Genomic DNA, 13,991 nt, shown 5'->3' on the forward strand with positions numbered 1-13,991 from the left:
ACCTGTCCTACACACTCAAAATTGCTCTCAGAACATTACTAAGAGAGAATGTCCCCGAAGACAGCGTGAAAACACAGAAATGTGGCATATGCTTGAAAAATTGATTTCCCTCATCTTTCGCTCATGATGAGTTAATAAACGTGGTATATTTGTTTTGTTCAGATCTGCTTTTGTTTTCCAAAAGAAATGCAAAAATTGTACGTGATGCCAACCGCTACAAAATAGTGGACATTAGTGCCCCGAGTATCAAGAACTTCGCTCCTGAAAAGTGCAAAAGCCAGTTCGCTTTTCTTCTTTTTGAGTATTTGTATAGGAGGTATTGACAAATTATTTAAGCCGAAAACTAGGATTTTTCTAATTTTGAATTCACGGCGCGTGTTTAAAAATCATCAATATTTTACGGTTTTAAAATCTAATTTTGGAGTATTTTTTCAAGACACGTTTTTCCTATGCGGTATAACTCCGAATCACTTGAGATTAAAGCTGTGATTAGTGGAAATGTTCTTCTTTTCAAGGATATAAAGATTAGTTTGGGGCTAGGCTTTTAATTACCGCACGGAAATTGGGAAAATCGCTATCTCGAGGTGTCAACAACTGCAAATAATCGAATTAGAGTCTTTGTTGTCGAACTCAAAATTGCGAGCAAATCTTAGTTCTTAGCATCCTGTTAAATAAAAAAATCAATGTTATAAGCTCACCTTGTAAATCCAGTGGCTCTAGATGGGGTTTGTCTCTATTTTCTTACCCAAACTGTTATCATCGCATCGACCCTTTTTTACCAACTAGAAATGACACAATAAACAAGCATACTGTACGGCTCTTGCACGAAACATCGTAGTTTTTGTCAGATTTAACCATATTTGAAATTCATACGGCTATGGTATTTGAGATAACTTGACTGCATGATATAGAACGATGATTCAATTATTTATAGTTGCAGGGAAACAAATTTTGAAGCCCGAAGGCGCGCATTTAGCAGAGTCTTGTCCAAGATGATACGTCGCTCAAGTTTGTCACGCAATGAAACTAAATGCACAGGATACGCAATAAAACCAAGATATATCCTGTGGTAGTATGACTACGTCTACTTGTATCGGCTTGAAACTAAACCCCCTAGCTGAGATAGATGTTAGATCTCTGGTCAACTTTTTTTATGATAAGATTATGCTATTAATTCCGAGCAATGTTATGTTGCCACATGTTTGAAAACATGATAAAATCATTATATGTTTTGACTGAATACACATCGAACCCTGTTATTTCTTTACATTTATCCATTTGCAGTAGCGGATCTAGGGGAGGGGCCCGGGAAGACCTCTCCGTCTTATCTAAGGTAAAAAAAGAAATCGTAGAAGGAAGAAAAGCCGGCAGGGCAGGCCAAAATAACCGGGCCCCCAACTTAGCTCAAGGTCTGGATCCGCCACTGATTTGTATCACTGAGGCACTACTGGCGAGTGCCGTAAGATGTCGGATGATTAGTCACAGTTCTCATCTCTACTGGCCGAAGTCTTAATATAGGGGCTCCTCCCTGGGAGTGGAATTAAGAGGAAGAGAAAATATTACCCAACAGATTTCCGTGCGCAAACACCGTGCACACAATACTGAATGGAACCACTGGCCAAATAGCTACACCCGGCCCAATTTGACATCCCCGCCTAAACCGGATTCAGTTGACGAAACCAAATCAGGAAAACTGCATTTACAGGCTGCGACAGTCAGTGACTGTTATTTCTTTCCCAGAAATAAGTGCAGGTGCTATTTAAGATACGCTATATAAAATAAGCGGTGTTAACAAAGGGAGAAAGAAAGAAAAGTAAATTGAAAGATAGAAAGGTAGAAAGAAAGAAAGAGACAGACAGACAGACAGACAGACAGACAGACAGACAGAGAGCCGGAAAAAAACAAATTAACCTACGAGATACTTGTCGCCTGGACTTTTTCAGTCTGTGGCTTGAATGCCACCGTTGCGTTTTAGTTTAAGTCACAGCAGAATCATAAATTAGCAAAACTGCGTAGACTTTGCAGAGCCAACAGCAATAAATATGCCTGCACATTAAGCGTTCAAAAATGGTCTTTGATTCCACGGTCAGCCTTGCACTATTTCCATGGGCATGACTCGATAATATTTCTGGCACGCGGCATCGACGAGAGCCTCTTCGCCACCCAGTGCATAAAGATGAGCGATGAGCAGGACAGATAGTCATCCTCGAAATATCATAAGGGGCAGTGAACCTTGATCCCCGCGCTAAGATTAAGTCGATCTCCGACTCAACATCAGTGCCGCCGACGGAATGAGCGTGTGTGAAGATGTGTTTTCCACATGAAAGTAACGGGACTATAAGCGCACCTTTTTCGTTTGCTCGACTTCTTTTATTTTGAGAGCGCTGTTCCCTCAGTTGATCCTTGATCCTTCGTCTTTCCTTTCGGCCTTTCTGTCAAGGATTTGCTTTAAGTATTCTAGATCAAAAGCAGCAGGTTTTTTTTTTTTTTTCAAAAATACAAACAGACGAAAAAAAAAGCTATTTGCGTTTCTGCAAAATATGGCACCTCTCAAAGTTCCATTTACGTGGGCCTTCCTTAAAGACCTGTGACATGTCAACGCGTGGCGTACAAACAATACATGTTTTGAACATATTAGCACCGGATTCAGTAATTTTGCTCGTTTCGGCCACTAAGATGGTTAGAATTTACTTGTTTACAAGCTCACTTGTACGTCATAGAAAGATAGAAGCTAAGAAATACTTGATACTGTCAAGAATTGCGATGTTTTTACAAGAGCCATCCAAGTACTGCTCAGATCGGTTATTCGTTCGGTAAACACTGTTGAACGGAAGATTCAGAAGATGACTATTTGAACAGAAAATATGGATAAAAACCCATCTACAGCCACTGGATTTACAAGGTGAGCTTATAATATTCATTTTTTATTTAACAGGACGCTAAGAACTAAGTTTTGCTTTTACTATGATTTTGGGTTCGATAACAGAAACTCTAATTCGACTATTTGCAGTTGTTGACACCTCGAGGTAGCGACTTTCCCGATTTCCGTGCGGTAATTAAAAGCTCCAAACTAATCTTTATATCCTTGAAAAGAAGAACATTTCCACTAATCACAACTTTAATCTCAAGTGATTCAGAGTTATTCCACATAGGAAAAACGTGTCTTGAAAAAGCGCTCCAAAATTAGATTTTAAAACCATGAAATATTGGTGATTTTTAAACACGCGCCGTGAATTCAAAATTAGACGAAAAATCCTGGTTTTGAGCTTAAATAATTTGCCAATACATCCCATACAAATACACAAAAAGAAGAAAAGCGAACTTGCTTTTGCACTTTTCAGGAGCGAAGTTCTTGTGTTGATACTCGGCGCACTAGTGTTCGCCATTTTTGAAGTGGTCGGCATCTTGTACAGTTTTTGCGAATTTTCTGAAGTGTTTTTATTCGTGGCTGTGTTAAATGGTCACTGGACGATACGACTCTTCGCAGTAGGCAGATTGGCGCTCTACATTCGCATCATTGCCTAAATGGTTACACCCTTAGGGTTTCACACATTATGCTCTCTTCATTATGCTAATACTCGATGCTCGAAGAGTCTCGCTGTTATTGTGCTTCATTATGTTTACATAAAAAAAGATAATATTTTCCCTTAACGCTTGTCATATTGAAGTGCGAGCGACGCCTCGTTGTAATTCTCCATTGCTCTGGTTTGACCCTTACATATCAACAGGGGCAGTGAACATTGATCCCCGCGCTAAGATAAAGTCGATCTCCGACTCAACATCAGTGCCGCCGACGGAATGAACGGGTGCGAAGATGTGTTTTCCACATGAAAGTAACGGGAGTATAAGCGCACCTTTTTCGTTTGCTCGACTTCTTTTATTTTGAGACCGCTGTTCACTCAGTTAATTTCCATTCTCAACTCCGCCGGTGTACAAAACTCAGTGATTATCTGCTTGTTTAAGAAATTTTGCGTCTCAATTTTTTTTAATTATTACGTCGCTGTTCCTATGAAAAGTTTACGTTTGTCTCTATTCAACTTTTTGTACATTGTATGTTTGTTTGTTGATTTGCTTTGTTTTCTTTTGTAATTGTTCGCCCCTCTTGCCTACTTGTCATTAGGTCTTTCGTCCTTGATCCTTCGTCTTTCCTTTCGGCCTTTCTGTCAAGGATTTGCTTTAAGTATTCTAGCTCAAAAGCAGTAGGTTTAATTTTTTTCAAAAATACAAACAAACGAAACAAAAAGCTATTTGCGTTTCTACAAAATATGGCACCTCTCAAAGTTCCATTTACGTGGGCCTTCCTTAACGGCGTGTGACATGTCAACGCGTGACGTACAAACAATACATGTTTCGAACATATTAGCACCGGATTCAGTAATTTTGCTCGTTTCGGCCACTAAGATAGTTAGAATTTACTTGTTTACAAGCTCACTTGTACGTCATAGAAAGATAGAAGCTAAGAAATGCTTGATACTGTCAAGAATTGCGATGTTTTTACAAGAGCTATCCAAGTACTGCTCAGATCGGTTATTCGTTCGGTAAACACTGTTGAACGGAAGATTCAGAAGATGACTATTTGAACAGAAAATATGGATAAAAACCCATCTACAGCCACTGGATTTACAAGGTGAGCTTATAATATTCATTTTTTATTTAACAGGATGCTAAGAACTAAGTTTTGCTTTTACTATGATTTTGGGTTCGATAACAGAAACTCTAATTCGACTATTTGCAGTTGTTGACACCTCGAGGTAGCGACTTTCCCGATTTCCGTGCAGTAATTAAAAGCCCCAAACTAATCTTTATATCCTTGAAAAGAAGAACATTTCCACTAATCACAACTTTAATCTCAAGTGATTCGGAGTTATTCCACATAGGAAAAACGTGTCTTGAAAAAACGCTCCAAAATTTGATTTTGAAACCAAAAAATATTGGTGATTTTTAAACACGCGCCGTGAATTCATAATTGGACGAAAAATCCTGGTTTTCGGCTTAAATAATTTGCCAAAACATCCCACACAAATATACAAAAAGAAGAAAAGCGAACTTGCTTTTGCACTTTTCAGGAGCGAAGTTCTGGTGTTGATACTCGGCGCACTAATGTCCGCCATTTTTGAAGTGGTCGGCATCTTGTACAGTTTTTGCGAATTTTCTGAAAAACAAAAGTAGATCTATTAAAGCAAAAAAATTATACCACGTTTATTAACTCATCATGGGATATCTCTGAGCGAAATATGAGCATAGTCATTTTTTGGACCATGTGCCACCTCTCACTCGGTCACGAAAAGAAGGCGTTCTTTTAAGATGCAAATATTTCGTGAAATGTTGAGGGGGGAGCAAATCGAAGTTAGTCTTTAAAAGACTCTTTGAGACACAACGACAAAATTTCCAAACTTTCGCGAGGCTTAATCAATTTAACATCATTACCTCGTTTTCAATTTTTCACCTAATATTTTTCCAGCTTCAGTGCACTTTTAGGGCAATTTTTATCAAAACAATACCGTTATTTATAGGTTCCCGAGTCGGTGATATTAGTTCTTATTATATGGCTGTATCTCACAAAGACTGGGAACTACCGAATTCACGAATTTGATTGGCTGAAATCGATATTGACCGCGGTCTAGATTTTCCCATCTAGATCGGCATCTGGCTAGACCGGTTTCATTTTGCGTTGAAAAAGTAGCAAACTAAAATACAAAAATGTACACCATTTCTTTTATTTTCTTCTCATGGAAGTGCCAAAAAGCTTGATGACAAAAAAAAAAGTAAAGAGGACGAGCAAATTTCGGCAGGTTTAAGTTAAGCTCATCGCCGTTCGCAAGCAAACTGTCAGCAAACCAGTTACATTAAACGAATTAAAGTTTTCTTCTTTGCCATATAATAAACATCTTATTAACCGAGCTAAGTCGGTCTGTATGGGAGAATTTTGACCTCGGCCGTGTGTAGAATATAGTGTTTTGAAAGCATGAAGTGTTTTTATTCGTGGCAGTGTTAAATGGTCACTGGACAATACGACTCTTCGCAGTAGGCTAATTGGCGCTCTATTCGCACCATTGCCTAAATGGTTACACCTTTAGGGTTTCACGCATTATGCTCTCTTCATTATGCTAATACTCGATGCTCGAAGAGTCTCGCTATTATTGTGCTTCATTATGTTTACATAAAAAAAGATAATATTTTCCCTTAACGCTTGTCATATTGAAGTGCGAGCGACGCCTCGTTGTAATTCTCCATTGCTCTGGTTTGACCGTTACATATTAACAGGGGCAGTGAACATTGATCCCCGCGCTAAGATAAAGTCGATCTCCGACTTGTAATTCTCCATTGCTCTGGTTTGACTGTTACGAACTAATTTTTGTAGTAATGAAAAACAAAATCGCTCAGGTGCAGCAGAAAAAAATTGAATTAACAAAACCTTCTTGCATGCTGAAGCCAAAATTGGAAGCTTTCTTTCATGTTGAAACAACCAGGAGTAACAAATTACTCTCGGCCTATATGCTGGACTATACCGCCTCAAGGGCCGGAATCAGCCAGTTTTTATCACTATTTATTGGCATAATTCTCGATACTTTTGCCTCAATATTATGCTTAAAATAAGGTCGGAATGATGTGTTCATCCCGATACAACTTTCTGTCCACTCCTCCTTCTTTTCCCCCTTCCCCCCTCAACATTATTCATGGTTGCTTATAATGGCTGGTAATTTGACTGAGCAATATCATGGAATTGCCGGCATGATTTAATTGGGCCTACTTATTTTACGAAACGCACTAACAGAATCTTTGAAACTGAACTTGTAGAAATACCTGCTTAGGGTTTTTAGCTAGAATGCAGGCACATTTTCTAAAACACACATTTTCTTGGCATATATGGGAGCCCTAAATAAGCCGTGCAATCAAAATGCAAGTTATATATTGAACAAGTTACATTCATTATTTAGTCCGGCTACATAGCTAACCACCACTTTGTGAGACACCAACGTTAACATACTGACACTCACAGCTACATTTTAGTGGTCAGTTCGTGGCTCGATTAACGCTTTTCTATCATATCAATTAGCACAAAATAATTAATAGCTGACAGGAATTAAGACGTCAATGTGTTTCAATTACCTTGCCTTCTCTAATTGTGCATTGTGTCCTTATTTAGCGATAAGGCTAAGACCATTGCTGTTTATTCGTTTAAAATCTCTTAAAAACTAGAACACAGGGACGGTTTGTCACTGAGTCCGCCCTAAATGATTAAAAAAGAAAGAACGTTACAGCTTGTTGTTAATTTTGTTAGCCGGCTAAACCAACATTGACCTTGTTTACCTCTGGCGCACCTGCATGAATTACTGATTAAAAAAGCCTGATTGGTTGCAGTTTGGATCACTTAACAAAAAGGACCCAAAGATTGAAGCATAAGGGGACCCTTTGGCACTCAGGGTGACCAAATATAAACATGGTTAATGATTTACGGACACAATAACAAAAGCCAAAGGAGGAGAGGCAAAATATGTATATTAGTTAATTAACAGGTTAACCGACAGTCTGACAACATACTCAAGAAGACAGAAGCAAAAACGGTATGTATATCATTCTACCTAGGTTTTATGTGATGGTAAATTAAGCCTTGTCCAGTCGGGAAATGTTTGGCGATCAAACACGATCAAACATTGTTTGGTAACCAAACATTTTCGCGTTGGATCGTGTTTGAACGGACATCAAACATTTGATCAAACACTGTCAACCATTTTGCTCGTTTGGTTGGTAATCAAACATGCTTGATACCGTATGGCCACTCAGTTCAACATCAACATGTTTGGTCACCAAACAACTTGTGTTTGATCGTGTTTGGTCGCCAAACATTTCTCGTCTGGACAAGGCTGAGAGTCCAGAATTTGAGGGCACCAAGTCTTTCAAGGGAAAGCTAAGTAAAATCAGAAAGCCGAGACTCATTTCATTCACACCCAGCTAATAACATCGAACAGCTGAAATGAATGCGAATTGTTAAATCGCCATCAGTCCTTTAGGCTAGAGTCTAAGAATCTCGTCTAGTTGCACGTACAGCCAATGTCAAAGCTTAGCTAAAGCTCACCAAATAAAACTGTCACATTTTGTTGTCAGTGTGAGAGGCAGACTGAAGACAGGAGGTAAATTGCAGACTGAGGGTACAATGTAGACTGCATTGTGATGTTAAATTTTGACGAACGAAAGCTATAACAACACGGGATGATTGGTGTCGGAATCGATCCTTTGCCATACTGGCTTATATCCTATCCAACCGGCCCTCCATTTTTAACAACTCCTCCTTCCCCACCCCAGATATTATTTCTTGTAATCAGTCCCTGAGCTAAGGAATGAATTATGCTTCCTTTTTTTTTTTTTTTCCCTAGAGTGTACTTATTAAGATTTGCGATGAAACCAACGCAGACAATTGTCATTTTACTTGTAATGACCAGAGTGGCGGGTGTAAATACAATTAGGCAACTGTCGTGTTCGAAAGCGAGGAGTTTTATTGCCACGGAAGGTAAGAGATTTGCCTGCGAGTGTGTTAACCGAAGTAGCGTGGGAAGAGGGATGTAGGGGGAGGACAGCTTAAGAATGAGAGAGAAGGGAAGATAGAGGGTGGTACTAGTGAGTGATCGAGAAGGCGCGGTGGCCTCATGGTTAGTGCGCTGTACTCCGGATCGAGTGGTCCGGGTTCGAGCACTGGTGTTCTTAGACAAGGCAGTTTACTTTCAGAGTGTGCCTCTCTTCACCCAAGTGTATAAATGGGTACCGGTGACCTTAATACTGGAGGTAACCCTGCAATGAACTAGCATACCATCTAGGGAGGAGTAAAGCAGTAGTCCTAGTCGATCATGCTACAGGTAAGCGCTGACCTGATGAGCCACTTGGCTCGTATGCAGACTTTGCCTTACCTTACTATACTGAGTGATCAATCCTGACTGTAATAATAACGGAGCGAAGGTGTTTGTGTAGAAACTAGAAAGCAATAAAAGCATATTGACATTAAAAAAAAAAAAAGAAACAATTTCAAATTTGGTTAGTTATAAATTTTTAAAACGTTTCTTCTATTTTTATTAATTGGGTGCGTTTCGTTGGGAAAGTGCAAAATTGGATTCTTAAATCAAAACAAGGATTTTGCGTTTCTTTCACCTAAACAAATCAATCCAAGATCACTCGAACACAGTGATGCAACAAAGAATTGAACAATCCTCGCCCAGAGTGGGTTTTTCGGTTCCTTTGTTGCCCCATGATCTGAGTGATCTTGGACTAATCTATTTAGCAAAGAAACGCAAACTCCGTTTTTGGATTTAAGAATACAATTTCTATTATTTTTTTCAATTTTCAAAGAAACTTGCTCTAGCATACTTCGTTTTGCAGGTCACGTTCTCTCTGGTCATGCAATCTCTACCCATCAAGTGTATTCGCTCCCAGACTGCCATGCGCTGTGTTTGAGGCATCCAAGATGTTTATCTTACAATTATCAAGTAACTTCAATGTCGTCAAGCCACTCGTGTGAGATCAACGATGCAACAGGAAAAATGTGTCCCCAAGACATGATTGAAACAAAAGGATTTAAATACTATGAGGACAGGGTAAACAAGCTTATGACTACATCTATTCCCGCGAGGAGACTCATATAAAAAGGACTGGGGTGCTTGTCCGAAAGTTTGAAAAGAATCCTTCAGAGGTATACCAAGATCCTGTTTTGTGGGCGTGGCTTGAATTGTTTTTTTACCCATAAGAGGTATCAATTCTAAAACAACACATTATCTCCTGTCATGTTCAGTTTTTAGCTCAATACCCTAAAAGGTACTGCAAAAGCTTCCGCTGTGGACCTTTTGAGGATGAACACCCGACGAGATACCAAAAAAGCCTTTTTGACCCCTAAAAGGTACGACGAGCACCCCCGTCCTTTTTATATGGGAGTCCCCCCCCCCCCCCCCCACGGGAAATTATATGACAAAACCTTTAAGAACATTGGTCGCAAGTCAGCGGTTTGACCAAAACCTGCAGCGCATGCACACAGACAAGTTTACAGGGGAAAATTGAACATTTTCTGTCTCTCACAGCCGTATTCATCGCATTCTTAGTGCATCATTAGCGACATTAAGCAATGACGACAGCCACGCCAACAACAACAACAACAACAACAACAAGAACGACGCCTAGTAAAAGAATGAATTCATATTTTACCTTCGAATTTCCCAATTATCTAGTTGTCGATCTGTTCAGCCTTCTGATCGGTCCAAAAACTTGTTTCAGCTATTTATGTGACACAGTGATCAATTCGAAGTAAAATACGAAAAAGTAGCCGCTGTGGCTCACGTTCTGCAAAATACGCAGAACTTGGTCATTTCACGTTGTTGTTTTGCAGAGAACGGCTAAAAAATATACAAGGATTTTAGCAAGTACACAGCCATTGTTCTGCTCATTAGACCTTTTGTTTGGTGACGTTTTCGTTGCCGTTGTCGTAGTGGTTTGCTTGACTTCCCTATTATTTGCAATCTAAACCTGACATTTATTTTCTTCATATTTAGGATACAACTTGTGGTAGGCAGTGTCCCCCACGAGGTTTGTTCAAATTTCTGTCGCTTTTAATGTTACATAGTCTTTTCAACCGCCCATGAATTTAACACTCACAACAACGTTAACGTCCGTGCACAAAGCAGCAGCCATTATAATAATTGGACTTACCTTTGTACTGTTCTCTTGTCATGTCGTTATACTGCATGGTTGACCACAATCAATATAGAGTCAGCATCAAGAACTCAAACGAAACCAAACAAAACCTGAATTTCTTTGCAGTACTCGACAAGATGTACGCTGGCAAATAATAGAGCGTTTTTACTCACGTGACCAGCAGACATGCAAATTTACTCAAACAAAAGAAAGTGTTTACGTAAGGATAGAGTTACACTCCTGCAGGTTAGACGGAACATGTTTGTACATTGTTCAGACAGGCTAGGTCGTTACAATTCTGCAATTTACCACATGCAGCTGATTGCACGGGAGTATGTACAAACAGAGGTGGGAGGCGCGGTGGCTTCAAGGTTAGTGCGCTCGTCTCCGGATCGAGCGGTCCGGGTTCGAGCCCTCGCCGGGGACATTGTGTTGTGTTCTTGGGCAAGGCACTTTACTCTCACAGTGCCTCTCTCCACCCAGGTGTATAAATGGGTACCGGCGAACTTAATGCTGGGGGTAACCCTGCGATGGACTAGCATCCCATCCAGGGGGGAGTAGAAATACTCCTAGTCGCTTCATGCTACAGAAACCGGGATAAGCTCCGGCCTGATGGGCCACTTGGCTCGCATGCAGACTTTACCTTTACCTTTATGTACAAACAGAACAATTGTAACCTTCCAAATGAATCATCATATGAATTGAATTGAGTGAAAACAAGGATGTAAACACATTAGCCGAATCTGTTTATTGTTTTGGAACACCAATATGGCTGCTGTGATGTCATTTGAAACTACTTCATCAGTCCAGTTTTGAATGAAACAAGACGGCTGAAAAAATTAGAAAGATTGAAGACTTATCTGTACAGCATTAGTCTTTATCTGAAGCAAATTTTCACAAAATGCAGGAAAATGCTAAAAGCGTAAGATGAAATAATTTACCAAGTCTTCAATAGTTCAACTCTTGGTATGAATTGTTTGTGTCAGAATTTCAAGTCGTGCCCTGAATAATTAAAAAAGAATACAATTAAAAGAATATTTTAATTCTTGTTCATTTATCTAACAGATGTTGACGGAACAAATTTTCAACTTACTTTCCCTACCAAGTCCGTCACCGATTACGTCAGATTTGATCTGCTGCGTTGTGCGCCACCGCTGACCGCTTTCACGGTTTGCTTTTGGATAAAAACCGCTGACCAAGCAGACGACGGTTCCAGCTTGAGTTACTCACTTCCAGACGAAGACAACGAGATTTTAGTAATCGATTATACGAGTTTCAAACTCCTACTTGGGGGTGACGGCGAGTAAATATCATCATTTGATTTGAATTGCACTGAGTTGAGTTAACAGATAAAATTAAGTGATGAGAAATTGTGGAGGAAAATAAATGATAGGAAATTAATAGGATATTTTCATACAGTTACACCGACATCTGCAGAGGCGTGGTAGCCTCACGGTTAGTGTGCTCGTCTCCTAATCGAGCGGTCCAGGCTCGAGCCTGGTCGGGGACATTGTGTTGTGTTCTTGGGCGAGACACTTAACTCTCACATTGCCTCTCTCCAGCCAGGTGTATAAATGGTTTCCGGCGAATTTAACGCTGTGGCCAAAAAAACCCTTGCTATGGATTAACATCACATCCAGGGAGAAGTAGAAATACTCATTTCTTTATGCTACAGAAACTGGAGATAAGTGCCGTCCTGATTGGCCACTTGGCTCGAATGCAAACTCTACCTACACCAAAATCTCCAATACAAAATGTAAAACATTTCAGTCAGAGAGGGGATATTTCATATTAATATACGTTATGTGCTTCAGTCAATGTCATGGAATTTTGTTTATTTTCTTACTACTAGAAGAATGGATACAAGCGTCAATGATGATCAATGGCATCACATCTGCTCAACATGGGAGAATACCGCTGGCTCGTGGAACTTTTACATTGATGGCTCTCTCTGGCGAAATGGCGATGGTTTGCAAACAGGACACGTGGTCGACAACAACGGCATTTTTGTCCTTGGTCAAGATCAAGATAGTTATGGGGGTGGTTTTGAGCAATATCAAAGCTTCCTCGGTCAGATGTATGGTGTGAACATGTGGGACACTGTTCTGCCGGTCGACGAAATTTTGCGCTTGTCGACAAACTGTACTCATGGGGTTGGCAACTATCTCAGGTGGATTGATTTCGTGACAGGTTTACATGGAAATGTGACAAAAAAGTCTCCAGCTACGTGCCTGGTGTGAACTGAGCATGCGCATTTACTGATTGTTTGTCTCTATATAGTCTCTTGTTTGTATCTGTGCATATCTTCCCAACTTAGGTTACAATAGCTCGCATGTTGATGGTTAGAAAACCGGCGCGAGCAGATATTATTTCTCTTTGTAGAACTTGTGGAACTTGTCAGTTTTATCAAAAAGTCTGTAACTCGACAAAATAAGTTCTCTTTAATTTTCCTCTTACAATAATAAGCAGTTCCTCATTTAAGATCACAATAAACTTTCCTTTGAATATAAATCTTTGCATTTTATGTAGGTATAAATGTAGTTGATCCTTAGTTTCACCTAATTTAGATGCTTGGAAAAAAAAGGTCCGTTTACATAACATATATTACAATGAATTAAAACGAATAAAGCGATACTTTACAATTTAAAAACAGCTAGGCTTTTGATTTTGCCTTAATTTATGTGAAGTTTATTAACTACCTTGGTTTTATATCAAGCTACACAGTAAATAACGTTAACCATTTACAATAAATGTACAAGTTTAAACTAGGAGATATATAATTAGATATATTACAGATATAAATGCCAAATCCGCCAAGATGGCGGATTTCCGTCGAAACAGATCGAAAATATATAATTCATATGTCACATGACGCATTTATTTCATCTAAACACTCTCTAAGTTTAATGACAGTAATTAAAATAAATCTGTCAAGCCTGGTTCACACTAGCGACATAACGACATAACGACATCGTCACGAACGACATAGAAAGGACGTTATCTCGACGTAAAAAGGACGTTATGTTTGTAGTGTGAACATTTAGACATAATGACATATTAGCAACATAACAGCATGAACATAACGACATAAAGATAAAACTGATCTTTTCCTTATGTCGTTATGTCGTTATGTCGCTACTATGAACCAGGCTTAAGTTATAAAGCCTAGTTCACACGAGCGACATACCGACATAAACACATCGTCATAAGAGGGACGTTATGTCGTTAAGTTAACTTTGTAGTTTGAACATCCTGACAAAATGACATAATAGCAACATAACAACATGAACATTACGCAACAGGAAAAAAAAAAACTGATC

General features: G+C 39.4%; 2 protein-coding genes across 2 annotated transcripts in view; one reads left to right on the forward strand and one right to left on the reverse strand.

The window, feature by feature from the left end:
• Positions 1-13,991, reverse strand: part of LOC145460439 (uncharacterized) — a 335,154-nt gene that overhangs the window by 226,224 nt on the left and 94,939 nt on the right. The window lies entirely within an intron of this gene.
• LOC145502225 (uncharacterized) lies at positions 7,736-12,919 on the forward strand. The gene is made up of 6 exons (XM_081481481.1): positions 7,736-8,509; positions 9,370-9,629; positions 10,530-10,563; positions 10,949-11,042; positions 11,726-11,970; positions 12,442-12,919. The coding sequence occupies exons 1-6, from the start codon at positions 8,347-8,349 to the stop codon at positions 12,909-12,911; spliced, it is 1,266 nt and encodes a 421-aa protein (XP_081337607.1). The 5' UTR covers positions 7,736-8,346; the 3' UTR covers positions 12,912-12,919.

Source organism: Orbicella franksi, chromosome 11 (genome assembly GCF_964199315.1).
Source record: "Orbicella franksi chromosome 11, jaOrbFran1.1, whole genome shotgun sequence".
In the NCBI taxonomy this organism is placed as follows: Eukaryota; Metazoa; Cnidaria; class Anthozoa; order Scleractinia; family Merulinidae; genus Orbicella; species Orbicella franksi.

What these genes read in the sequence shown, in the direction of transcription:
- LOC145502225 (XM_081481481.1), top strand. Translation starts at nt 8,347, where the DNA reads ATGCTTCCTTTTTTTTTTTTTTTCCCTAGAGTGTACTTATTAAGATTT. An exon ending in GAGTTTTATTGCCACGGAAG is followed by an intron (nt 8,510 to 9,369) that starts GTAAGAGATTTG and finishes TTCGTTTTGCAG; the next exon opens with GTCACGTTCTCTCTGGTCAT. An exon ending in GGAGGCGCGGTGGCTTCAAG is followed by an intron (nt 11,043 to 11,725) that starts GTTAGTGCGCTC and finishes ATTCTTGTTCAT; the next exon opens with TTATCTAACAGATGTTGACG.